Source organism: Rhineura floridana, chromosome 1, assembly GCF_030035675.1.
Source record: "Rhineura floridana isolate rRhiFlo1 chromosome 1, rRhiFlo1.hap2, whole genome shotgun sequence".
Lineage (NCBI taxonomy): Eukaryota > Metazoa > Chordata > Lepidosauria > Squamata > Rhineuridae > Rhineura > Rhineura floridana.
The window spans coordinates 168802441-168830134 of NC_084480.1; the positions used below are offsets into that span (position 1 = coordinate 168802441).

A 27694-nucleotide genomic window follows, 5' to 3' on the forward strand; every position below is an offset into this window, starting at 1 on the left:
TTAGGACCCACTCTATTTTCTGTGATTTTTATGTTTATTTATTTTATTTTATTTCATTTATTTATTTATTTTATTTGTTAAATTTTTATACCGCCCCACTAGCATAGCTCTCTGGGCGGTGTACAACAGAAAGTACATACAATAAAATCACATTAATCAGTACAAAAACATATATAAAAATCCACAAATCTAAAACCAATTTGAACATATTAAACTAAAATGCCTGAGCAAAGAGAAAGGTTTTAACTTGGCGCCAAAAAGATAGCAACGTCGGCGCCAAGCGCACCTCAACGGGAAGACTATTCCACAATTCGGGGGCCACCACTGAGAAGGCCCTGGTTCTTGTAACCATCCTCCGAGCCTCTCTATGAGTCGGAACTCGGAGGAGGGCCTTCGATGTTGAACGTAGTGTATGGGCAGGTTCATATCGGAAGAGGCATTCCAGGAGGTATTGTGGTCCCACGCCGTATAAGGCTTTATAGGTTAAAACCAACACTTTGAATCTGGCCCGGAAACATATAGGTAGCCAGTGCAAGCGGGCCAGAACAGGTGTTATATGTTCAGACCGCCTGGTCCTCGTTATCAGCCTGGCCGCCGCGTTTTGCACAAGCTGGAGTTTCCGAACCATCTTCACAGGCAGCCCTACATAGAGCGCATTGCAGTAATCCAATCGAGAGGTTACCAGAGCATAGACAACTGAGGTGAGGTCCTCCCTGTCCGATTATCCAACAAGAGTTAAACTGCAGTTTCAGCATATGCATTCTGTTGGAAGTGCTGGGAGGCTAACCTGTGGCTGACCTTCCTTCAGATGTAAACTAACTATTCCTCCTCTGTCTCACTTTGGGAGAGGAGACACCTTTGCTTTTTCCCTCTCTTTGGGTAGAAACACACTCACTGTTCTGCAGGTACCAGTGCATCTGGGAGCAGTTTGAGTGTTGTTGTTTTAATTCAGCTTCAAAGAGATTTTGCAACTGATCAGCAGATCAACCTGTTCCCCCTCCAGGTGTGGCTAACGGAAATACTTTGTACTGGCAACTAGTGTGTTCACTTCATAGCCTCTGTCACTCCAGTAAAAGAAAGCAAAGAGCAGGCATGGCTCTTTGTATCTCCAAACTTAGGGCCCGTCCATATGACTATATAATCTGCAATGTTATTGGTTTCTGTCCTCATTAATTCACCATCATCCATATGATGTTGCAAGCTAGTACAGATTTTCATAATCACAAATCCACATTAGAAATACCACCAAAAAACTGATATTCTTTCCTGTATCAATAATAAATTGCATTAATGTCTTTAAGCTCGGATGCAATGTCATGGACTTTCCTGCAATAAGCAGCCCATGGGCTTTCCTCCGTTATGGGCTAAGGCCCCTGTCTCCTTCCCCCTTAATAGCCAGTTGCATTTCTGGTACTGAAGTTGGATCCACCCTCTGTCCATGCCACCTCCTCCTTTCTCACAGTTCATTCCTGCTTCTGATACTGAATGGGGGTACTTCCTCCTCCTGGCTTCTGTAACTGTATCACACTGGTGTTTTTTTTTTTAAAAAAATTGCAATCAAACATAAAATCAAATGTTTAATGAATAATATTTCCATTTAAAAGCTATTTTGCAATATTATGCAAACAATTCACTGAAAACACAGAGCTTAAAGGAGGAGGTTTTTAACTGAGCTTCCTTGGGCTGATAGGAGGAAAGGGGGGAGAGAGGAGCAAGCTCTAGTACTTTAATGTGGCATTGATCTTGCAGCTGATCCAGCAGTAGGCAAAGCCTCTCTTTTCCTGCCCAGCAGCTGATGGGGATGAGAGAGGGGGAGTCCCCCCCCCTCTCTCTCTCTCACACACACACAGAGTGTAATCTGGGACCTCCCTTTGCTAACTTGAAACTGAATGACAGACGATCTCTTACTTTCTTCCATAGCGGGCAGTGGAGGATCTAGGAGGAGGCATGAAGAGGAGATTTGGTGGGAGCACTGGGCAGAAGGTGAGCCCTTTCAAAATGGTAACAGCAGGAGACAGCAGGAAACAATCGAATATGGAAAGGGATTTGTTTCCCAGTTCGACAAATTCACAAATTTGATGGAATGGAGAGTAACCAGCAGCTCCCATCCTTAGTATGCAGTTATATGTAACAGCCCAGATGTTTATTTTGCTCGCACTGGGTGTGTGCGTGTGTATCCATTAATGTTGCCCTTTTGCATATACACAAACCTGCACATGCTTGGGAAGTTAAAAAAAGATATACATTTCTGCACTCTTCCAAAAAAGTGTGTGAAAAGCAAACGGCCGTTATGCACCAATCACTGAAAAGGGGTGGACTTAGGGGAATGGCCAATCCTAAAGCTATTTAGACCCAAAAAAGCCCACATGTAAGGATGCTTGAAAATGGGGTTTTCACAATATAAATCCAATCACATGGATTTATATATGTATGGATCTTGAGGCCACCAACCGAATATGGAAAACGTGGATTTTGTGGTTAGGTGTGGTCTGGGTGGTCCCTTAGTTGGTTAGAACCAGGAACTCATTTTCTATCAAGTGTGTATTTCCTATAATAATTGTTTTCCTAAACCTAGCATCTCAGTGGGATTATATCCAGGGAAAAGGTGTACTACTTCAGGCAAGATTCACACACACAGAGCTCAGGCTCTAGGCTGTTAGCCAATACATTCTTCAGTTCCCCTCCCTGAAATCTCCCTTCATGTAATAAGTTTATGGTACAATCCTATACATATTTTTGGGAATAAGTTCCGTTAAAATCAGTTGGGCTTAGTTTTGAGTAAACATTATTTATCTATTCATTCAGCTTATTTAGTCAATTCATAAAACCACCCTTCAGTAACAGGACTTCCAGGGTAATATTCAATTTAAAAACAAATGCAACAGAATCACACACATAAAACGTAGATTTGTTGACCTTAGGATGTTACTCCCTCGGTAATGGGAGTGAGAGGCGGTAACTCAGTGAAAGCAAATTCTTTTCCTGTCAACAAGGTGAAGGGAGGAAATTCAAAGGCCAACCAGCCAGCACAGTGGTAGGCTTTGAGGAATAGGTTAAGGAGGACTGGAAAGCCAATGTACTGCCACACCAGATGCCTCTTGCATTCCTGGTGGCCTTGAAAGAGGATGGGATGTTCCTAGGACCATGTACACCTTACAATGCTTACTTTAAAAGGCAAGGTAGTTGGGGCAATGAGGCAGGTTACCCACTGGCTCTGCCTTTATTAGTGACACAGTACAAGAAGGATATTAAGGTGTTGTTAACTCCCTCCCTTCAATAACTGATGCACATCAGGGGAATGACTGACAGTTCTCGAGATCATGACACAATAACATCACAGAATCTGCAGCACCCACATCTGCACCTACTCACACACACACACACACACACACACACACTAATACATGTATAGGATGTCCTATACATGTATAGGATGTCCTATACATGATGGCTATAGGCCGCATGCAACTCTACGATTATACAGTTCCATTCCCAAGCTGAAGGTATAACCTGTAAATTATTATACCTAATATTTCCCCATGAAATCCAGCTCAGACTCCTTCCCATTAGTCACCTGACCAAAGACACACTTCCAGAAATGTTTACTATGGGTTGGTGGGTTAGAGCAAGACTGATATGGAAAATCAGCTGGTTCTCTCTTAGTTGTCTTTTGATGTTCCCAGATTCTTCATTAATGTGTAATGGTCAACCTAAAGCTGTGCCCATAGAATCATAGAATAGTAGAGTTGGAAGGGGCCTATAAGGCCATCGAGTCCAATCCCCTGCTCAATGCAGGAATCCAAATCAAAGCATTCCCGACAGAGGGCTGTCCAGCTGCCTCTTGAAGGCCTCCAGTGTCAGACAGCCCACTACCTCTCTAGGTGATTGGTTCCATTGTCGTATGGCTCTAACAGTTAGGAAGTTTTTCCTGATGTCCAGTCAAAATCTGGCTTGAGCCCATTATTTCGTGTCCTGCACTCTGGGACGATCGAGAAGATATCTCGGCCCTCCTCTATGTGACAACCTTTCATGTACTTGAAGAGTGCTATCATATCTCCCCCTCAGTCTTCTCTTCTCCAGGCTAAACATGCCCAGTTCCTTCAGTCTGTCCTCATAGGGCTTTGCTTCTAGTCCCCTGATCATCTTTGTTGCCCTCCTCTGAACCCGTTCCAGTTTGTCTGCATCCTTCTTGAAGTGCAGAGACCAGAACTGGATACATGATTCAAGATGAGGTCTAACCAATGCTGAATAGAGGGGAACTAGTACTTCACGTGATTTGGAAACTATACTTCTGTTAATGCAGCCTAATATAGCATTTGCCTTTTTTGCAGCCACATCACACTGTAGGCTCACATTCAGCTTGTGATCAACGACAATTCCAAGATCCTTCTCATATGTTGTATTGCTGAGCCAAGTATTCCCCACCTTATAACAGTGCATTTGGTTTCTTTTTCCTAAGTGTAGAACTTTGCATTTATTCCTGTTGAATTTCATTCTGTTGTTTTCAGCCCAATGCTCCAGCCTATCAAGGTCCCTTTGAATTTTGTTTCTGTCTTCCACGGTATTAGCTATGCCCCCCAACTTTGTTTGAGAAGGAACCATTGATAAGCACTCTTTGAGTATGATTCTGGAACCAACTGTGGATCCTCCTGATAGTTGTTCCATCCAGCCCACATTTAGCTAGCTTGCTAATCAGAATATCGTGGGGCACTTTGTCAAAAGCTTTGCTGAAGTCGAGATATATTATGTCCACAGCATTCCTACAGTCTACAAGGGAGGTTACCAGATCAAAACATGAGATGAGATTAGTTTGGCAGGATTTGTTCTTCACAAATCCATAATGGCTCCTAGTAATCACTGCATTGCTTTCAAGATACTTACAGATTGACTGCTTTATAATCTGCTCTAGAATTTTTCCAGGGATTGATGTTAGGCTGACTGGTCTGTACTTCCCCGGTTCCTCCTTCTTGCCATTTTTGAAGATAGGGACAACATTAGCTCTCCTCCAGTCATCCAGCATGTCACCAGTCCTCCACGATTTTGTAAAGATAATAGAGAGAGGTTCTGAGAGTTCTTCAGCCAGTTCCTTCAATACTCTAGGATGCAGTTTATCCGGCCCTGGACATTTGAACTCGTTCAAAGTGATTAGGTATTCCTTGACCATTTGTCTATCAATCTCAAGCTCCAATCCTGCCCCTTCTACTTGATCTTTCCCAGGAGGGTCACAGATCCTTTTTTGGGAGAAGACTGAGCCAAAGTAGGAATTGAGCACTTCTGCCTTTTCTTTGTCATGTTATCATTTTGTCATCCTCATTGAGTAGCTGTGCCACCATTTCTTTTCTCTATCTTTTACTATGGACATACCTGAAGAAAGCTTTTTGTTGCTTTTAGCATCTGTCCTAGCCTCAGCTCATTCTCAGCTGACACCATCCCAGCAATTCCGTGATACCTGCTTGTACTCTTCCTTTGTGGCCTGGCCTTCTTTCCACTTCCTCTATGTGTCCTTTTTTGTTTTCAGGTCCTCTCTAAGCTTTTTGTGAAGCCACATTGGCTTCTTCTGTTGTTTCCCCCCTTTTTTCCTTGTTGGAATTGCTTGCCATTGCGCTTTTAGAATTTCCTTTTATAGAAACTCCCACGCATCTTGGACTCCTTTTCTCATTAGGGTGGCTGGCCATGGAACCGTACTTACAGTTGTTCTGAGTTTATTAAAATCAGCTTTCCTGAAGTCCAGGGTGTGCGTATGGCTACTCTCAGCTTTCGCTTCTGTTAAAATCAAGAATTCAAGTATGGTGTGGTCACTTTCCCCCAGAATTCTCGTAACTGCTCAGTGTAATCTTGTCATTAGCAGAATTCCACTGAATTTCACTAGATTCAGGAAGACAACCATGTAACCCTGTTTCAATGAGTAGGCTGGACTGTCAATCAATGCTAAATCTTGGCCCTATTGAACCAACTCTGCCTACTCCAGTTAATGATTTACATTGTCAAATCATCTGCCACCCACTTAATTATTGTAAATGAAGGTGTCATCAAAAGAAAGAACACACTCATTTTGATGTGCCCAACCCGAAATGTGGTTTAATACTCCTTCTCATTTCTTCCAAGGTCTCAGTAGTATTGTAGGATAACTCAAACAATCCTGTTATATAAGCTGTGAGTCACTGCCTGGCTTAATGTTCAGCAATGCTTATGACCTGAATTTGAATTTGAAGTGGACTTTAGCTCTCAAAAGCTTATACCCTAAGAAATTTGTTGGTCTTTGAGGTCCTAGCACTGTTCTTTTTGTTGTGCTAAAATTGCACAATGATCTACTTTACAGGGCTGTTGTGAGGATAAAAAGACTATAAAACACTTTGGCAAATTTAAAATGTTATTACAAAAAGTAGGATGGTGCAGAGGACACCTCAGTGTGCAGAGTTAGCTCATGAACTGCACCCTGCCTGCACATCCCACCACACACTGGATTTGCTAAGATCTATATGTAAAGTTCTAATGTTGGTAGGCCTCAATACCTTGGTTGTGTTCCAGATTCTTTTTTCTTTAATGTTTAGGTTAATTTTTTTACATGATTCCAAACCTGGAATCAGGCAGACTGGAGAGAATGTTTTTGTTTATGCCTTATTTATCAGTAAATGTAAAAGTACTGCCTTCAAGTCGATTCCGACTTATGGCGACCCTATGACTAGGGTTTTCATGAGGCTGAGAGGCAGTGACTGGCCCAAGGTCACCCAGTGAGCTTCATGGCTATGTGGGGACCCTGGTCTCCCAGGTCATAGTCCAACACCTTAACCACTACACCACACTGGCTCTCTATCAGTATTATGTTTATATCCATTCCGCCTTTCCTCCAAGGAGCTAAAGGCAGCATTCATGGGTCTCCTTTTCCCCATGTTATCCCCACAGCAACCCTGTGAGGTAGGTTAGGATGAGACACAGTGACTGGCCCAAGGCCACACAGTGAGTTTCATGTCTAATTTTAATCCTGGGGTCCCAGGTCCTAGTTCATTTAATATCCCTTATTCCACATTCTAGAAAAAAAGATGTAGAGGTTAATAAGTTCGGGGAAGGAAATAATATTTTCCCATAGGTCTGGAAAGGAACAGTCCTGTGTGGACCTTTAAGATTAACCAATTCAGGCTGTAATCCTGCACATACTTATCAAGGAGCAATCCCCGTGGAATTCAGTGGGTCTTACTGCTGAGCAATATACAGTTTCTTTGACATGAACCCACACTAGCAATTGTGACAGCAGGGACCCCTTCTGAGCCAAGATAAGACACTTAAGTGCTCAGTATTACTAAAACTACAATATTTAAGTGTCCACTGTTTCTTTGCAAAGGAGGAGGACAGAGAGAGTACCAAAACAGGTGGGGGGCACGCCAGGTTTCTCCCAGCAGAAAAGCAACTGTGAGAGCAGGGACCCCTTCTGGACCAAAGTAAGGCACTTTTCAGGTTACATAGGTGCTTGCTGTTTGTACAACTGTAATGCTTAAGGGATAAGAGCTGATAAGAGAAAAATCCTTTGAAATGTGGTGTTGGAGGAGAGTTTTGCGCATACCATGGACTGCGAAAAACACAAATAATTGGGTGTTAGAATAAATTAAAGCAGAACTGTCACTAGAAGCGAAAATGATGAAACTGAGGTTATCATACTTTGGACACATCATGAGAAAACATGATTCACTAGAGAAGACAATAATGCTGGGAAAAACAGAAGGGAGTAGAAAATGAGGAAGGCCAAACAAGAGATGGATTGATTCCATAAAGGAAGCCACAGACCTGAACTTACAAGACCTGAACAGGGTGGTTCATGACAGATGCTTTTGGAGGTCAGTGGTTCATAGGGTCGCCATAAATCCTTATCGACTTGAAGGCATATAACAACAACAACAATGCTTAAGGGTCCACAGTGGCTTTGCAAGGGAGGGAGAAGAAAACCAGAACAACTTGGCCATACCCCTGTGACCACCATTGGCCACACCCTGTGACCTCCTAGCAGCTCCACCAGAACTAGTGGGCACCAGCCACCACTGCCTGCAGGGAAAGGAAGAGTTGAGGCAAAGGGGAGTGGCGGGAGAAATGTAAACAAATGTCAAAGGAGGTGTGTGATGGCAAAGTAATACCATTTATTTTATGGAGGGGGACATAAACATCCTTAAAGCAACTGGATATTGTATTATATAATATACAATAGAGAAAGAACATTAAAAACACACCATTCTTCTTTGTATACCCTGGGGGCAGATGGTTTGCATTACAGCCAACATCAGTCACTACACCTCAAGACTTTCAGCATGAAAAGCTGTCGCTTGGGCACCTGAGTCGATTTCAAGGTAGAAAAACTCGCTACGGGCCAAACCCGTATTACAGTAGCAAACCAAATGTCAACATCATGAAGTGGGCAGGAGTGATGAGAACTGCAAGCACAAAATGCGCACTGGCAAACAACGAGCCCCATTCCTAATTTAGACATAGGTGGATAAGGCTTCCAAGACAGAAAGCACAGCTTCCAGGAAAAAGAGTGCTTTATCACCTGACTCCCCAAACTCCTAGAATCATTTCCAAAAGTAAAAAGTTATCTTGCCTAGCACCTCTTCCCTCAGGATTAGCATGGGCTGCTAATCTCATTTCAGCCAATGTCAGAAGGGGCCACAAAGAAATTAAAAGATAAACCTGTTCACCTCTTTGCCAATAAAAGCCTCATTTGTTAATTTTTCTGTGTTAAAATTGCTGTAAAAGGTACTTAAAAGCAGGATCAATATATACGTATATAGTGGCAATCTAAATAGAAATGTATCCTTCTTGTTCCCATCAGGGATACCAACTTGTCAACCAGCCACTGTAGCTGTGCCTTTAATAGCAGTTTTATGTGCAGACGTTGGCAAATGATAATGCACATCTCCAGGCTGTGCTTCAGCAGCTGATTTCTGTACCTTAAACTGCTGCTAAAAGCACACAAGGAAGCCAGGCCACTTTTTCCTGGTCAGTTGGCAACCTTTTCTCCTCATTTCATTATCCCTGAACCAGGATCCAGAGAGTGCATTGTGAAAAATTAGTCCCTACTTGCATATATACACCAAGAAACAGAGACTGACCATATTCCCATTAGGCTGACTTTCCTCCTCTGGACTGTCTACACTGAAAGACAGGTTGCCCCTCTCTTACCTCACTTTGCAAGCCGTGCTGGAATATGCAGGTATTTCATAAACTTGCCCATGCAGGTCTGGAGAGATTTGTTCCTAATCTAAGCTGCACAACACTTGAAAGGCATATGAATGTTGCAAGACAGCAGGGAAGGGAGGGCGTGCTTCTGCTGACAAGAAAACAAGCAAAAAAACCCAAATTCCTTTTGAATATCATTATATAAGTGAACTTTGTTGCTTGGCATGGTCAGGATGTGAAAAGGAGCCCTTTGATCACTGTCCAGATTTAATGTGATGAAAGGCAACTGTGAAACCTGAGAATAGGGGGGAGGAAAAACACGTTAGGATCACTTGGGTAGTTTTCTTCTGATGGGAAGAGTTCACCAGACACTAGATTAGCTAGCGCTTAAGACCAGAGAGGCAGGCTGTTGCAGCAAAACATCTTGTGGCACCTTAAAAGACCTAAATAACAACTTGTGAGGTTTACCTTACTTGCAGTCAGCAGGTGTTTCTGGAAGTTTCCTTGTAATCATCACTCTTTTCAGGCAGCTACAAGGTCTCCTGGAGAATCCTGGGCCTAAAACTTGTAGAGTAGGATCTTTGCCTCTCCTCAAAGAAGATAGACATGGCTGTAAGGTTTTACCTAAGAGCACCATCCATTACTAGTTACCACAGCTGACAGAGCTTGGAAAAGTTACTTTTTTGAACTACATCAGCCCAATCCAGTGGCCATGCTTGCTGGGGCTGATAGGAGTTGTAGTTCAAAAAAAGTAACTTTTCCAAGCTCTGCCGCAGCAGCAGGAAAGGGGAAAGAGAAACCTAAAATCAGGAAGAGAAGGTCACTTAACTTTCTGGGCCTTGTAGATAAATTAACATTTAAGTGGGGTTTTTCCTTCTCAGTACAGCGGGTATTAAGTAAAGACTTGTTTATTCTAACAAAGAACGTCTGATGTAAATCTTTCCGACGGTTGTTCATCTTGAAGGTGTCATAGATATATCTCTTGTTAGTTTTGCTTCTGCAACACATCTGGAATTTGAATATTTAGTCCCTCTGGTGCACAATTTAGAATTTGGCTGGCAGCCTTGTAAGACTTTTATTTGCAAATACTCTAAATTAGGCTTCAGCTGTTTTCCAGCTGGCTGGGGAGAATCTCAAGTTTTAGTTTTTAAAGGGAGATGTTGGACAAGATTAGACATGAGTGAAGATGGAGAATTTGAAGTAGAAGAAAACCCACATGATTTGACCTTTGTACTAAGCCCAGAGGTAATTAAGAATCTGTTTGTTCAAAAACCGGACTAACTAGATTGTCCTATTTTTTAAATAAAAGTGGATTCCAAACTTTTCCTGGTAAAAACTCAATAGTTGGTGGAAGTATTTGTTTTTGCATTTTCTGGTAAGGTACAGAAGCCAACAACATACCAGTCTAGGGGTGGAACTAAACTTTGCAATGAAAGGACTCTCAATCTATGTCTGTCTTCTGATGCTAATGTGAGAGCGGAGGGTGTGGGGTACTTCTAGCAGGGAATAACAATTGTCCTCTAGAATAGTGGTTCCTAAACTGTTTTCCCCATGGACCATGTGAAATTTGCTGAAATTTGCATATGCTTTTCTGCCTGGACAGCTAGTATAGCACAGTGGGGAGGAGAGCCTGGCTGGGAGTCCAGAGTCTGTGAGTTCAAATCCCCACTCATGTCTCCTGGGTGTCAAGGGCCAGCTAAATATCACCCCCAGTGTGAGTGGCTCAGGGGTTATATGCCCTGCTACCTGTGCAGCCGTGGGCAAGCTGCATAGTCCCAAGGAGCCCAGTTGTCCCCCAGCTGGCAGTTGCTGACAAGGAAGGGGATGGCTTGTGCAGCTATGGCAAGCTGATCAGGCCCTAGCCAGCTGGGGAGGACTAGCCTCAGAGGGAGGCAATGGGAAACCCCCTCTGAATACCACTTACCATGAAAACCCTATTCATAGGGTAGCCATTAGTCAGGATCGACTTGAGGGCAGTCCATTTCCACTTTTTTCTCTGCCTGATGTAGCAATTGAAGCGTGCTGTGCTGTGCTAGATGCTGTATGGTTTTATTTTTAATTGTATTTTTACAGACAGGACACTATCAACCTTAACATTGCACTATTCTGATTGGTCTGCCATACATATCTAGCACATAGCATATTCCATTGTTCCTGATCGGCCAGGCCTACCCTATCCATTTATTAATCATACGTGGATCTGTCACTACTTAAGTCAGGGTTGTTAAAAGTTCAAGGCAAACATACCTGTTGCTTCTTTAGATTTTGCTTGATTCCTAAAGCCCTTAGAATATATTTTCCTAACATATATATCTATATAAGAAACATATAAAAATAGGAATATATGAATTCCCCATAATATTAACTAAAACCTTCTATCTTTACCATTGGAAGATCTAACCAGCACATCCAGCGCTTGTTACATTGCTTGCTCATAAACAATATACTCATTAATCAAAAGTTAATCATACACACAGGCCTGTTTGCTTCATTTCATGAGTTGAGAAGGTCAAGCTGAACTTCACTTGCCTCTCTGTAAGACTGGATTTAGGGGTCTCAAAGGCCTGTGGGCCTTTTGCTTAGTTCCTTGTGATTTTCTAATATTTCATAAACATATACCTTCTAATATCTATGTTTATATGTGTGGAATAGGGTTGCCAGGTTCAGGGCCTGAGACTGATCCTGTATCTTTAGGAGAAGAGAAAGTCAGCCAAGTGCAGGTATTCTTTCAACCCTGTAATGGGAAAAACCACAAGGTGGAATTCTCCCTTCCCCCCTCCTGCACAACTTTTAAAGATACAGAAGATGGCCTCCAAATGGTCTTCTGTATCTTTAAAAGTTGTGCAGAGGGGGGGAAGGGAGAATTCCACCTTGTGGTTTTTCCCATTACAATGTTGCAAGAACACCTGCACTTGACTGACTTTCTCTTCTCCTAAAGATACAGGATCAGTCTCAGGCCCTGAACCTGGCAAGCCTAGTGTGGATATATAAAAATTCTCCATAACAGGGTCCCTTCAAAATAGTCACAGCTATGCCCCCTCCCATCTCTTTTGTTTTGTTTTATTTGCTGCTGGGTTGAGAATGAGATCCATGTTAATGCCTTCTCGCACAACAACAGACAACCTAGGAGGAAATGAGCATGAAAGGGAAGAGTGATAGCTACTGACAAGAGCCTCCACAGTAGCTGACTTGCATCCTTTCACTTAGATTGGCTTCAATTAGCAGAAAAGGACGAAGAAGCATGTTAGAAAACTCTTCTCAGTGACTAGCACCCCTTTCATGCTGATTGGCTCATAGGATGCTGGAGACATAGTGACCCTGCTGGGACCCTGCCCCCCAAAAGTAAGGGGTCTAAGACCCCCAGTCCCAAAATGACTACACCCCTGCTTCCTAGCCTTATACCTATGTTTGTTGCCTTTCATCCTTTCATTTTCTGATCAATCATTACCACCCTCCTGCATCCTATGATAGTGTTTTAGGCACTGCCACCTCTAACCCTTCCAGTCTTGGCCCTATTGATGTAGGCATGGCTGTTTTCTCTTGTTGTGTGCGCATGTGCACGCACCAGCTTTTTTTTATTAGTGGTGGTTTATTGCCTTGTCTTTTTTATTGTCTTCCTCCTTACCCTACCAGCAATACCACCCACGCTATTTGTTATGTGCTTTCAAGTCGATTACGACTTATGGCGACCCTGTGAATCAGTGACCTCCAAGAGCATCTGTCATGAACCAGCCTGTTCAGATCTTGTAAGTTCAGGTCTGTGGCTTCCTTTATGGAATCAATCCATCTCTTGTTTGGCCTTCCTCTTTTTCTACTCCCTTCTGTTTTTCCCAGCATTATTGTCTTTTCTAGTGAATCATGTCTTCTCATTATGTGTCCAAAGTAGGATAACCTCAGTTTTAGCTTCTAGTGACAGTTCTGGTTTAATTTGTTCTAACACCCAATTATTTGTCTTTTTCGCAGTCCATAGTATGCTCAAAGCTCTCCTCCAGCACCACATTTCAAATGAGCTGATTTTTCTCTTATCCACTTTTTTCACTGTCCAACTTTCACATCCATACATAGAGATCAGGAATACCATGGCGTGGGCTTCCCGGAAGTGAGCGCCCAGCTGGTGATTGTCTCTGAGAGATCTCTGCCTCTGAGGAAGCTTTTTTCAGTTTAAAAGCCAGCCAAGAGGAAACTTTGACTGGCTTAAATGTTCTGCAAGGTATAGGTGAACCGATCAGATTTTCCACAGGACTTCGTTGAGCTGTCGGCTGCTGGAATTGATCAGGAATTCCCTGAGATAAGAAGGCATACCGATCGGCTGAAGACGGAGTCAGGACTTCCAACAAGCTGTACTGAAAAAAAGCGAGACTTTTTCTTCTTCTTAAAAACGTTAAGCCTCCTTCTGTCTAAATCTTATCATTTGGCTTAAATTACTACAATAAAAGGGATTTGTTTACGAATCAGCAACTGAGAAATCTGGGTGAGTCATACTTTTTCTCTTTTAAATATAATTAAGGAAGAAAGAAAATGTAAACAATTTATTTATTTTTTTTATGACAAAAAGCTGGCCTGAATTTGGAGTTTTAAAGATTAAAAACGGATGAGAGGTAATTATTATTTGATGGAAATATATTTTGGACTATTTTTCTCCTTGGATTATTTCTTTTTGGACGAATCTGCTGTTCGTATATGTTACTAATCGCTTGGTGTTGTGAACCAGAATTGTTTTGCATTCCTGGACGTAGATAAGAACTGTGCTGGCCGGACTATAATAACAAGCCTGGAATATTAACTCTTTTGTTGGTGGAGGGAAAAAAAAGAAATAGACTGCCTCTAGGTTTTGGAACAGTGGTTAATATCAGAAATTAAAGGCTTCTTTTGAGAATGACAACTAAAAAAGCAGCTAAGGCTCAGGAGCGAAGAGGTTCAATTGATCCGCAGGAAGGGGCTATACCCCCAGATATGTTTCAAAAAATAATGGAAGGGATTAGTGATATAAAACAGGAAATGAAAACTGAATTGATAGATATAAAAGACTATATTAAAACACAAGTGGATGAGATTAAAGGGACAATTGGGCAAATAAAGGAGGATGCAAAAAATACTAAAGAAAAGGTACAAATCTTGGAGAATAGAACAGATATATTAAATCTGGAATTAGAAAAAAATTTGGACTACATGGCTGTGATGGAAGTGAGAAATAAAGAACATTGTTTGAGATTCCGTGCAATCCCTGAGGAAACAGGTGAAGACATCAGAGATAAAATTGTTAATGCTTTAGTAAAATTTCTGGATTTGAATGAAGATCGGATGAAATTTGAAATAGATAAAGTTTATAGAATTAATTCCAGATATGCAACAATGAAAAAAATTCCAAGAGATGTGCTTGTTCACTTTATAAAAAAGACGACCAGAGATATGGTATTACAACAACACTTCAACAATACCTTTAATATTGATGGTAAGGAAATACTGGTGATGAAAAAAATTCCTATTAGACTTTTACGTAAGAGAAAAGAATATGCTTTCTTTACAGAAAAACTTAAGCAATGCAAAATTCAATTTAGATGGGATGTTCCAGAAGGAGTGAATTTTACATACAGACAACAGAAATATTGATTGAATACTGTTCAAAAAGCAAGGGATTTCTTGAGAAAAGCTTCAAAAGACATGGAAGAAGATAAACTCAAAGATATGGATATAATTCCTGGGAAACAAAGTCAACAGGAACATGCAGAGGAGGGGAAGGAAGATGATGGATTAAAGGAAGCATCAGGTACATTTTAAAATACATGCTTAAAGATGGATTACAAATATCTAACTTGGAATATAAATGGAGCCAACACGGCACAGAAGAGAAAGAAAGTGTTTCATTATTTGAAAAAATTAAAATTGGATATAATTTGTTTACAAGAAACTCATATTAAGAAGAAAGATTCCAAATATTTGATTTGTAAAAATTTGGGTGAAGAATTTATTTCGGCTGGATCAAAAAAAAAATGGAGTTGTTCTTTACATTAACCCACAATTGCTTCCTAAATTGATATTACTGGATGATAGTGGTAGATTTGTGGGGGTTGAAATTACTTTACAGGGCATAAAAATTTTGATAGTGGGTATTTATGCCCCCAATGAAGATAAAACAAGGTTTTACATAGGACTTATGGAAAAATTGTCAGAGTTTTCATATGATCATTGGTGTGTCATGGGTGATTGGAATGGGGTAATCTCACCAAAAATTGATAGACTTTCTGAAAAAAATATTAAAGAGACACAGGGTAAATTACCGAAGAGTTGCTTTGAACTGATGGAAAATTTAGAATTGGTGGATACCTGGAGATATATAAATGATAACGCAAAGGAATTTACTTATTTTTCAGAAAGACATAAAACATTCTCGAGGATTGATATGATTTGGATGTCTAAAAATCTAGTGAAAGATATTTTTAAAATGGATATATTACCAAAAACGTTTTTGGACCACAATCCTGTGATATTAACTTAAAAAAAAAAATCTTGGATTTAGATGGAGACTAAATGAATCTTTATTACAGAATGACAAAGTATTACAAGAATGTAAGAAGAAATTAAAAGAGTTTTTTGAACACAATTTACATAAAGGAACAGATGAAAATATTGTTTGGGATACAAGTAAAGCATTTATGAGGGGATATTTTATTAAATGTAACTCTGAATTTAAAAAAAAGAAGCAACAGAAAATGCATTTAATTTTGGAAGAAATAAAACAAAAAGAGGAAGAATTGAAAAAGAATCCAACTAAAGTTTCTATTGTAAATCAAATTAAAATGTTACAGAATCAAGCATCAATGCTGACAGTTAGAGAAATGGAAAGGAAACTAAATTTTGCTAAACAAAGGACTTTTGAATTTGCAAATAAACAGGGAAAAGGTTAGCATATAAATTAAGAAAAGAACGTCAAAAATATTATTTTAAAGATACAAGAAGGAGATGAGATGCTGACAGATAATGTAAAAATCAAAAAGATTTTTCATCAATATTATTCATCATTGTACAAGTGTCAGGAAATCCCATCTGAAAAAATAGAAGAGTATATATCTAAAAAGAATTTGCCTAAAATTACAGACTTTCAGAGACAAGCTATTAATGGCCCTATCACGTCAAGAGAGATATCTGAAGCTATAAACAAAATTAAATCAGGAAAGGCGCCAGGACCAGATGGGTTATCTGCAATGTACTATAAATGTTTGGAGGAAGAACTCTTGCTACCTTTACAGTATACAATGAATTCTATTTTGCAAGAGGGAAAGATACCGGATAGTTGGAAAAATGCTAACATAACATTAATACCTAAAGAGGAGCAAGATTTAACTAAAACAAAAAATTATCGGCCGATATCTCTATTGAATAATGACTATAAAATTTTTACAATGATCTTGGCAGAAAGAACGAAAATAATATTGCAACAATTTATCCAGGAAGATCAATCGGGGTTTTTACCTAAAAGACAATTACGTGACAACGTCAGGAATGTTTTGAATGTGTTGGAATATTTGGAACAACGAAATGATAAACAAGCAGCTTTGATTTTCTTAGATGCTGAGAAAGCATTTGATAATTTGCATTGGAAATTTATGTTTCGGGTTTTGGAGCAAATGGATTTTGGAGACAATTTTATAAAATGGATTAGATCGATTTATACATCTCAGAAGGCTCAGATAATTGTTGATGGAGATTTGGCGGATTCATGTGAAATACAAAAGGGTACAAGACAGGGATGTCCATTATCTCCCCTTCTATTTATTCTGGTCTTAGAAGTGCTGCTTAGAGATATAAGGCAAGATAAAAGGATTTCGGGATTAAAGATAAAAAAAGAAGAATATAAACTGAGAGCATTTGCTGATGATTTGATAATTGTATTAGAAAACCCTTTGGAAGGAATTAATGTATTGATGGACAAATTAAAAGAATTTGGACCGTTAGCAGGGTTTAAGATCAACAATCAAAAAACAAAGATGTTGGTGAAAAATTTAACTTTAAGGAAACAGAAAGAGTTAATGGACAAGACAGATTTTACAATAGAGAAAAAGTTGAAATATTTAGGTATCATTATGACAAATAAAAATTCAAAGTTGTTTCATAATAATTATGAAAAATTATGGACAGAGATTAAGAAAAATCTGCTAAGATGGGATAAACTACAATTGTCATTAATGGGTAGAATATCTGTGATAAAAATGAATGTATTACCGAGAATGATGTTTTTGTTTCAAACAATACCTGTAATATCCTCTGATTTACCTTTTAAACAATGGCAAAAAGATATCTCTAAATTTGTATGGCAAGGAAAAAAACCAAGAGTTAAATTTAAATTACTACAAGACGCCAAAGAAAGAGGAGGTCTGGGATTACCAAATCTGAGACTTTATTTTGCTGCCTGCTGTTTAGTCTGGATAAAGGAATGGATTTTATTGAGGAATAAAAGACTATTGGATTTGGAGGGCCATAACCTGAAGTGGGGATGGCATGGATATCTATGGTATGACAAAGTAAAAGTAAATGTAGACTTTAATAATCATTTTATAAGACGTCCTCTGTTGAAAATATGGAATAGATATAAACCAAGGTTCTATTCGAAAATACCATTATGTGTCTCAAGTCAAGAAGCGTTTTACAGAAGAGAAATGGATGGAAAAGAGAAATGGTTAACTTATCAAGAACTATTAGAAAATGTACATGGAGAATATATAATGAAAGAGAGAGAACAACTGATAAAGGAAGGATATAGTTCTCAATGGTTTGCCTATTTACAATTGTTAGAAAGATATAAAATGGACAAGAAAATGTATGGGTTTGAAATAAGTAAATCTGATTTTGAAATAGGTTTGTGTACAAATGATGAAAATACAATTGCGAAAATGTATAAACTCTTGCTGAAAATGGATATGGAAGAAGAACAAGTAAAAGAGTGTATGGTAAAGTGGGCAAAAAAATTTGGTTATAACATACAAATGGATCAATGGGAAAATATGTGGAAAAAAGGCTTGAGATTTACATTATGCTATAATCTTAAAGAAAATTTCTATAAAATGATGTATCGTTGGTACATGACTCCAGAAAAGTTGTCAAAAATGTATAGTAATGTTTCTAATGTTTGTTGGAAATGTAAACAACAAGAAGGATCATTTTATCATATGTGGTGGCTGTGTAAAAAGGCAAAAAGGAATGTCTGAAGGGTTAATTCTACAGGGATTATCTGTGGTATTAACCCTTTAATTATCAGTCAGTCCTGTTTGGAGTGGATCCACTGAGCAAGTTGAGGGATCAGCACTGAGATTTCTGTAAGGCTCATCTGACCTGCCTTTCTGCGCTTGGGCTTGGGTGGTTTATTTCCCCCTCCTTTTCTTTCTCTCTCCCCTTCCTCCTTTGGAAAGATATAGCCAGTTGTTGTGATATTTGGAAAGCACACACTTGCTGTGTTCTCTGGCTGTTACTCCTGCTGCGTGATGCAGAGTCAAATCCCTGGCAACTCTTCCTTGCTCGCAGTTGCAACTTGCTGCAAAAAGCATCGTCTCCTTTCAGAGCTCAGGAAGCAGCCCCTGCTGCCAACAGACAAACAAACAGAGGTGCTGTGCAAACACACAGCAAAGGGAGAGAGGCGGCTTGACAAGTGGGACGAGCGGGGGCGGGTGGGCAGGGAGGCGAAAGAGCGGGGGGGGCAGTAGGGCGAGTGCAAAGTTCACCCCTGCAAGCCGGAATGGGTAACACACACATCATTGTCACTCACCTCCACAGTTCTTCGTCTCCATTCTGCAGCTGCGTTCTCCTCTGGCTTTCTCCCTCCACCGTGGTAGCATTTCCCCCCCCCTCTCTTCCTTCCTCGTGCTTCGTAACACAGAGCACGAGGGAAGAGCAATGATGCCCAGAAGCCCATGCTTCTGGCACATGTCCTTCATCCACCAATCAGAGGAGCAGAAGACTTCCCCTGCTCCCTCTGTTAACAACCAGCTCGCAAAATTCCCAAAAATTTAACAATCGGCTCTCGTGAGCCAGTACAAGCCAGCTCCAGCATGCCAGTGCATGGCCCACCTGAATGATCCTAATTTTAGTATTCAGTGATACATCTTTGCATTTGAGGACGTTTTCTAGTTCTCTCATAGCAGCCCTCCCCAGTCCTAGCCTTCTTCTGATTTCATAGAATCATAGAATAGTAGAGTTGGAAGGGGCCTATAAGGTCATCAAGTCCGACCCCCTGCAGGAATCCAAATCAAAACATTCCGGACAGATGGCTGTCCAGCTGCCTCTTGAATGCCTCCAGTGTTGGAGAGCCCACTACCTCTCTAGGTAATTGGTTCCATTGTCGTATGGCTCTAACAGTTAGGAAGTTTTTCCTGATGTCCAGTCGAAATCTGGCTTCTTGCAACTTGAGCCCTTGCAACTTGTCCTGCACTCTGGGATGATCAAGAAGAAATCCCTGCCCTCCTGTTTGTGACATCCTTTGATGTACTTGAAGAGTGCTATCATATCTCTCCCATCAGTCTTCTCTTCTGCAGTCTAAACATGCCCAGTTCTTTCAGTCTCTCCTCATAGGACTGTGTTTCCAGTCCCCTGATTGTTGCCCTCCTCTGAACCCGTTCTAGTTTGTCTGCATTCTTCTTGAAGTGCAGAGACCAGAACTGGACGCAGTATTCAAGATGAGGACTAACCAGTACTGAATAGAGGGGAACTAATACTTCATGCGATTTGGAAACTATACTTCTGTTAATGGAGCCTAATATAGCATTTGCCTTTTTTGCAGCCACATCGCACTGTTGGCTCATATTCAGCTTGTGATCAATGACAATTCCAAGATCCTTTTCCAATGTTGTATTGCTGAGCCAAGTATCCCTCATCTTATTGGTGCATTTGGTTTGTTTTTCCTAGGTGTAGAACTTTGCATTTATCCCTGTTGAATTTCATTCTGTTGTTTTCAGCCCAATGCTCCAGCCTATCAAGGTCCCTTTGAATTTTGTTTCTGTCTTCCACAGTATTAGCTGTGCCCCCCAATTTTGTATCATCTGCAAATTTGATATGCATGCTGTGTACTTCCTCATCCAAGTCGTTAATAAAAATGTTGAAGAGCACTGGGCGCAGGACTGAGCCCTGTGGTACCCCACTTGTTACTTCCGCCCAGTTTGAGAAGGAACCATTGATAAGCACTCTTTGAGTACTATTCTGGAGCCAACTGTGGATCCATCTGATAGTTGTTTCATCCAGCCCACATTTAGCTACACTGCTAATCAAAATATCATAGGGCACTTTGGCAAAAGCTTTTCCGAAGTCAAGATATATTATGTCCACAGCATTCCCACAGTCTACAAGGGAGGTTATGGGATGAAAAAATGAGATAAAATTAGTTTGGCAGGATTTATTCTTCATAAATCCATATTGGCTCTTAGTAATCACTGCATTGTTTTCAAGGTGCTTACAGATTGACTGCTTTATAATCTGCTCCAGATTTTTTCCAGGGACTGATGTTAAGGCTGACTGGTCTGTAGTTCCCTAGCTCCTCCTTTTTGTGCTTTTTGAAGATAGGGACAACATTAGCTCTCCTCCAGTCATCCAGCATGTCACCAGTCCTCCACGATTTTGTAAAGATAATAGAGAGAGGTTCTGAGAGTTCTTCATCCAGTTCCTTCAATACTCTAGGATGCAGTTTATCGGGCCCTGCTCATTTGAACTCATTCAGAGTGGTTAGGTATTCCTTGACCGTTTGTCTATCAATCTCAAGTTCCAATCCTGTCCCTTCTATTTCATGTTTCCTGGGAGGGTCATAGTCCCTTTTTTTGGGAGAAGACTGAGCCAAAGTAGGAATTGAGGACTTCTGCCTTTTCTTTGTCATCTGTTATCATTTTGCCATCCCCATTGAGTAGCTGTGCCACCATTTCTTTTCTCTGTCTTTTACTATGGACATACCCAAAGAAAGCTTTTTGTTGCTTTTAGCATCCCTCGCTGGCCTCAGTTCATTCTCAGCTTTAGCCTTCCTGACACCATACCTGCAATTCCGTGATACCTGCCTGTACTCTTTCTTTGTGGCCTGGCCTTCTTTCCACTTCCTCTATATGTCCTTTTTTTGTTTTCAGGTCAGCTGTAAGCTTTTTGTGAAGCCACATTGGCTTCTTCTGCTGTTTCCCCCCTTTTTTCCTTGGAGTTGCTTGCCATTGTGCTTTTAGTCAAGGTGTTGGTATTGACGTTTAAAACCCTATACGGTTTCAGCCCGGTTTATCTGAAGGAACGCCTCCAGTATCACCAATTATGCCGCCAGACAAGATCAGCCACACAAGACCTTCTCTCGGTCCCACCAGTCAAAACAGCTAGGCTGGTGCGGACCAGAGAGAGGGCATTTTCGATTGTGGCCCCACCCTCTGGAATTCCCTTCCTTTTGACCTTCGAGGGTTTTAAAGGTCAACACCAACACCTTGAATTGGGCCCGGTAAACAACTGGTAACCAGTGTAGGTCTACTAACACCGGAGTGATGTGATCCCGGCGACAGCTATGCTTGATCAAGCGTGCCGTCGCATTCTGTACCAGCTGCAATTTCCGGACCATTTTCAAGGGTAACCCCATGTAGAGCGCATTACAGTAGTCTAAGCGAGAGGAGACCAGGGCATGTATCACTCGTGGGAGCAGATGCACAGGAAGGTAGGGTCGCAGCCTCTGTATCAGGTGTAATTGATACAAAGCTGCCCGGCTCACCGCCGAGACCTGAGCCTCCATGGACAGCTGGGAGTCGAGAATGACCCCTAGGCTGCGGACCTGGTCCTTCAGGGGTAATCTCACCCCATTGAGCACCAAGTCTATATCTCCCAACCTTCTCTTGTCCCCCACGAGCAACACCTCGGTCTTGTTGGGGTTTAGTTTCAGCCTGTTCTCTCCCATCCATCCACTTATGGATATCCCTCTTTGTTGCCTTTGTTGCCACCTGGTAGGCCGCTATTGCTGCTCTAACCAGTGTCCGATCGTCTTCGGCGCGAGATTTCCGCCACCTGCGTTCTAGTTGTCTCACCTCCTGTCTCAGACCCCGCAACCGTGGTGTATATCAGGGTGCTATCTGAGCTCTATTCAGGGGGAGAGGACGTTTCGGAGCCACCCGGTCTACCGCCCTAGTGATCTCCCTATTCCACTCCACCACCAGGGTTTCGACCGGGCGTCCTTCAGTCAGCTCCAAATCACCCAGCGCATTCAGGAATCCTTTAGGCTCCATCAGGCATCTGGGGCGGACCATCCTAATAGGTCCTTGTCCCCTGCAGAGGGTGTGCGGCATTGAGAGGTTTATATTCACCAGGTAGTGATCTGACCATGACACGGGGTTAGAAGAAACAGCCCCCATTTTCAGAGCACTTCCCTCCCCTCCCGAGACAAACACAAGGTCAATAGCATGACCGGCTACATGGGTGGGCCCTGTATTACTAAGGTGCAGTTCCCAAGAAGTCATGGTTTCAATGAAATCCCAAGGGGCTCCCGTGAGAGCGGCCTCAGCGTGCACGTTGAAGTCCCCCAAAGCCAGCAGGTTGGGGGAAAGCAACCGCACGTCCAAGACCACCTCGAGCACCTCGGTCAGGGAGTCCGCCGTGCAGCGGGGTGGGTGGTACACAAGTAGAATCCCTAAACTGCCCTTTGGCCCAACCTCCAATACATGCAATCAGTGGCATCTTACCCAGTCTACTCTACCACCTCAGGACTTTAGTATCTCATTCTCCTTAGGTCCAGCCCAGCTGAGGAGAAAACAATGAAGTATCAGACTGGAGGGTTTTATGTTGACAGTGCTGAGGCTCTGGAACACCATCCTCTGTTGAAATCCACCAATAATCATTTTTCCTTACTTGTAGGATATTTATGAGATCTGATAAGACAGCATGGTGTAGTGGTTAGAGCAGCCTTTCCCAACCAGTGTGCCTCCAGATGTTGTTGGACCACAAGTCCCATCTTTCCTGACCATTGGCAATGCTGGGTGAGGCTGATGGGAGTTGTGGTCCAACAACATCTGGAGGCATACTGGTGGGGAAAGGCTGGGTTAGAGTGTTGGACTAGGGGGACTGAGTTTCAAATTTCCACTCAGCCATTAAGCTCACTGTGTATGACCGTGGGTCAGTTGGTATGTCTCAGCCTAACCTACCTTATGTTGAGTTAAAAATGAAACATTAGTTAAAATAAAATTGATTTTGGTTTATTTGCCCCTCACCTAAACCTTCCCAGGTAATTTTACAAATGTAATGTGATTCACAATATACCAGTGGAATCCACACCTCCATGTTTATTGAGCCTTAACAGAGACATGTCAAAGGATGAAAGCCTTTGCCCCACAAGAATGTACTCTGTACGAGCTTGAGATCTCTGCCTTTTATCTATTTGTTTTGATGTTCCCTGTTAGTTGTTTTTAAGCATCCTGGCACCAGCCCCCTTATCTCAAGGCTGTATAATACGCAAGGCTGATCTCCAAAGGGGGCAACCTGCCCCTGGCAGATTTGTCACCTCCCCTTCCTTACTCTTTCCCCTCCTTTGCATTCTGTACTGACATGTAGTTTTTTCTTTATGTTTTATGACGTTTTATTCCCCTAACCTGTGACCTCTGTGAGGGCATATAATCTGCACTCCTTTCAATAAACGGGGTTCCCATCTCTGGAAAGCATCTTGCTGGAAGGATTGGGATCCCTTTGCAAAGTTACTTGTTGTCGTGTAAATTTCTGGCCTCTGGCAGTGGGGGAAAATTATTCAACTCCGCACTCTTCCCAGGGTGAACGAGAGGTGAGTAAGGTTGTGGACGGCTCGTGGTTGGGTTTGGACCTAACACTTATAGAGGATTGCTGTGAGGATAAAAATGAAGGGTTAGGGAAGAACCATCCATGCGACCTTGAGCTCTTTGGTGGAAAATAAATGTAACAAAATAAACATGACCCTTTCCTCTGAAAGAGGCCCAAACCAGTGTGTGAAAGAAAACTAATCTTGTAAAATGTTCAGATTAGGCCTTTAAAGGTGGCAGGTTTTGTTTTTGATTCTGCTGATGTGGGTAGTTGTAATGACTCAGCAAAGTAAGGCCTTGCTTAATCATTTAGTTCAGCATATTTGTAATGTGCTAACTCCCTGAACACTGAGATATTAGAATGAGATTTGATACATGTTTAGGGTGCAAGTCTCCATTGCAAGTTCAAATGCCCGCTTGACCCTTCTCAATCACCAACCAGACTATCACTCTGTACATGTTTTCTGAGTGTGGAAGAAAAAAATGCAGTGCAGTGTAAATCCTCCCTTGAATATCGAGCAACTCTGCATGTACGTTAGTGTACACATACCATTTGAACCCTCCTTCGCTTCAAGCATGAACTAAAATTTGATCCCACATTTGTTTCCAATAGGGAGACAGAGAAAAATGCTAAATAATGCAACGTAGTTCCAGGCTGAGCGAAGAAAAAAGAGGCGCGGAAGAGCTGTGGCTTTCTTATCTTTTTTTCTTCCCACCATTTAAAGTGCCTCCCTGTCACACCAAGTATCAAGGCATCAAGAAACAATGTGGCCTGTCCCTTGAAGACAGAGACATCAGATCATTGTTACTATAACCTGCCTTGAGTTGCATTAAGATAAGATATAATGCTTCAAATAAATAAAACCAAACTGCCAAGCCCTGTCTTCAGACCAGATCAGGAGTGAGAAAGTGTAGCCCTGATGCTTAGCATGAAATAAACTTGAACCAGAGGCCCAGATCCCATAGAACAGAACTATGCATTGGTCTGAATTACAGGATTAAATAAGAGACTAAACATGCAAGCAATTTTGCTTCTTTGTGCCCGATTTATTTTTAGCTCTTGAGATTGGAGGCATGAAGGGTTTTTGTGGCAGAGTTAAAAATGGGTAATTGAAGGCCTGTTGGGATGCAAAGGTAAATGAACATTGCTGGGGTCATGACAAAAGGAAAAGCAGGCATGCAGGAACAAAAGACTTGGCCTCTCTGACACCCGCAAGCTTTACACAGACTGCATATTTCAAATATACCTTCAAAGGACTAGAAACATTATTTTCTAAAAATAAAAGCTATGATTCCAAGTTATACCCAAGAGGTACAAGAATATACTCTTTTCCCTCTATACAACTTGTTGCTGTCCCTTCCTACCAGTTTGCCAACCTTCTCCCCACTCTCCCTGCAATATATAGTTTTTTCTGATTTTGCATTATGAATGGGGGAGAAATTCTGTTTGGTTCACATTTTTAGGCAAACCTACCTAATTTACACTTCCTGAAACAATATGTGAACCAAACCATGGCTGCCTTTTGAAATTCACACTTCTCCAAATTTTATGATGTAGTTCTCCAACAAAAAATGTGTACAAAAGTACATATATTAGGAGAAAGTGTTCATAAAAATGCAGAAATTTGTGAAAATATATGGAACCAATATATTTGAAAATATAATAGGGAGGTGGTGGGCTCTCCAACACTAGAGGCATTCAAGAGGCAGCTGGACAGGCACCTGATGGGTATGCTTTAAGCTGGAATTCTGCATTGATTAGTGGGTTGAACTCAGTGGCCTTATAGACTCCTTCCAACTCTACTATAATATGCAATAACATAAAATGTATTATATTGGTGAAAATTGCTTGCAAAAATCCTTGCTACAAGAAATGTGCACAAAAAACTAACAAATTTGCATGAAACCTTTTTTTAAAAAAGTTGCATATTGATGCAGAAATGTGGCAAAGCAAACTTGATTTTAAAAAATGAGAAAATGAAATTGACACATCTGTCCACCCCTCCTTTGCACACATCTTTCTATTTCATAGGTTCCTACAGGCTTTCTTGCAAGGTCCACGTTTCTTACAATTTGCCTAATACAAGCAGAAAACAGTAGAGCTTAAGAAGGGCACAGGGTTGACAGTGAAAAGTTGGCTCCAGTTAAACCAGCAGCAACCCTACAGATGCAGTAAATACTCCGTCATACAAGGAAGCAGCCATCGATAAAGAAGCTTGCTTGGCAGTCACCATAACTGCATTATTGGGTAGAGATCAGCACTGTCCAAAAGAAAGGAAAACTGCAGACAAGAGAACAAGGAGACTGAGGATTTTAAGCAAGAAGAGCAGGGTGTTGCTTGAAGAATTGCCCACTACTCGAGTTTTTGTGGGTTTGATGATCCTCTCTGTCTGGGTAAGGATGGCATTTCTGGCTCCGGCCCACTTCCCCGGCCCCATCAAGCGGAACTGGAATGGGCTACAGGGTCCAAAGAAGATGGTCAAGGCCAGCTTGGGATCCCTCAGCAGCAGTGAGAATAAGTCTGGCTTTGCTCCAATGCCGGCTGCAAGCTCATCTAGGTAGTCAATGAAATCTGTTTGGATTGACTGGCTGCGGCTGGTGCCAAACCTTTGGATGTGGGGAAAAACAGAAAGACCAAAATTACGCCAGCGTGTTAAGGGGAGGAGGTACAAGTTGATTTTTCCCTGATCAAATGACGTAGGCAAGAACAATTCTAGTGGCACTGGCAAAACAAAGGGACTTTCTTGAAACTGGCTGAAAAGAAATGGAGCCTAGCCACGGGATATTAGTAACAAATGAAACTATTGAGAAGAAATTTGTGCAGTGTGGGTGTGCATGTGTAAGTTAGCCCACATTATCTGTGGCTGATATTAATAATAAAACAGAATATTTATCTTACCATCTGATCCTCTTCTCATTCCTCTTGATGGTGTCAGCCACCATGGTGCTCTCTGAAGGCAGCAAACGCAGCCCTAGAACGATTAACAGTTGAGGCTGAGGCCATGTCTACAATGTTTACTCTCGCGAGAAGCCATAGCAGGGGTCCTTTTGCTACACTTCATTTCATGGTTTCTCAACCTATCACCCCTAATCTTGCTTTTCTATACTTCTTTCCTCAGAGTGATGTGTAACTTTCCCCTCCTTAATAAAGTAGGTATTCAGAATACTATTACTGATTTCTTCTCCTTTAACTTTGATCATGTAAAATTAATATAAAGCAGTTAAATTTGCACTACCCAGTGGCAGCTGCAAGGACAGCAAGCCGTATGGCATAACACAGCATGGCTGCCATGGGGGGACATGGTGTAACTCAAAATTAGAGGGAGTACCATCATCATTGCTTCTCTCCCCCCTCCCCCCCAACCTCACTCCTACCATGGGTAGTCAGCTATGCCCTGCTGGTCCTGATTGTAGAGATACAGCTGCTAAAGGCACAAAAACTCTGTTTTCCCCATTGCCAATCCTAAACCAAAGCCTAGGCTACCATTCTGTGTGCTCTTATCTGAGAGTAAGCCTCATTAAACACAAAGGGATTTACTTCTGAACTAGACATGTATACCTTTATACTGAAATTAACTATACAGGAATTCTTAATGAGTGCCTGGACACCAGCTCCTGCACAGCAGGAAACATGCCTAAGCCTCTTTGCAAAGTTTTTATATTTTGCATTTCCATTTAGTGGTTGGAAAGCCTTTAACATCCACCCACACTTACTGTGTAGCAGTATTTGCAGAAAATAACTTTTAGGGAGCACCTGGTCTTAGGGAAGATGCATCCTAAAA

At 41.5% G+C, this 27694-nt stretch overlaps 2 protein-coding genes across 5 annotated transcripts in view; both read right to left on the reverse strand.

Annotated features, from left to right (window-relative positions):
- Positions 1-9894, reverse strand: part of FMO1 (flavin containing dimethylaniline monoxygenase 1) — a 46183-nt gene extending 36289 nt beyond the window's left edge. The window contains exon 1 of one of the 2 annotated variants that reach the window (XM_061585167.1): positions 9631-9894. The gene's annotated coding sequence lies outside the window, so the exon portion shown is untranslated. Of the gene's footprint in view, positions 1-9165; positions 9327-9630 lie in introns of those variants that run through there. The other variant, XM_061585159.1, reaches the window with a different exon arrangement.
- A 15053-nt stretch (positions 9895-24947) lies between these two features.
- Positions 24948-27694, reverse strand: part of LOC133364493 (dimethylaniline monooxygenase [N-oxide-forming] 2-like) — a 30777-nt gene continuing 28030 nt past the window's right edge. For all 3 annotated transcript variants that reach the window (XM_061585201.1, XM_061585210.1, XM_061585193.1), the window contains 2 exons: positions 26812-26884; positions 24948-26519 (listed from right to left, as the gene is read on the reverse strand). In XM_061585201.1, the coding sequence (XP_061441185.1) occupies positions 26168-26519; positions 26812-26884 (425 nt within the window). In that variant the 3' untranslated portion in view covers positions 24948-26167. The remainder of the gene's footprint in view (positions 26520-26811; positions 26885-27694) is intronic.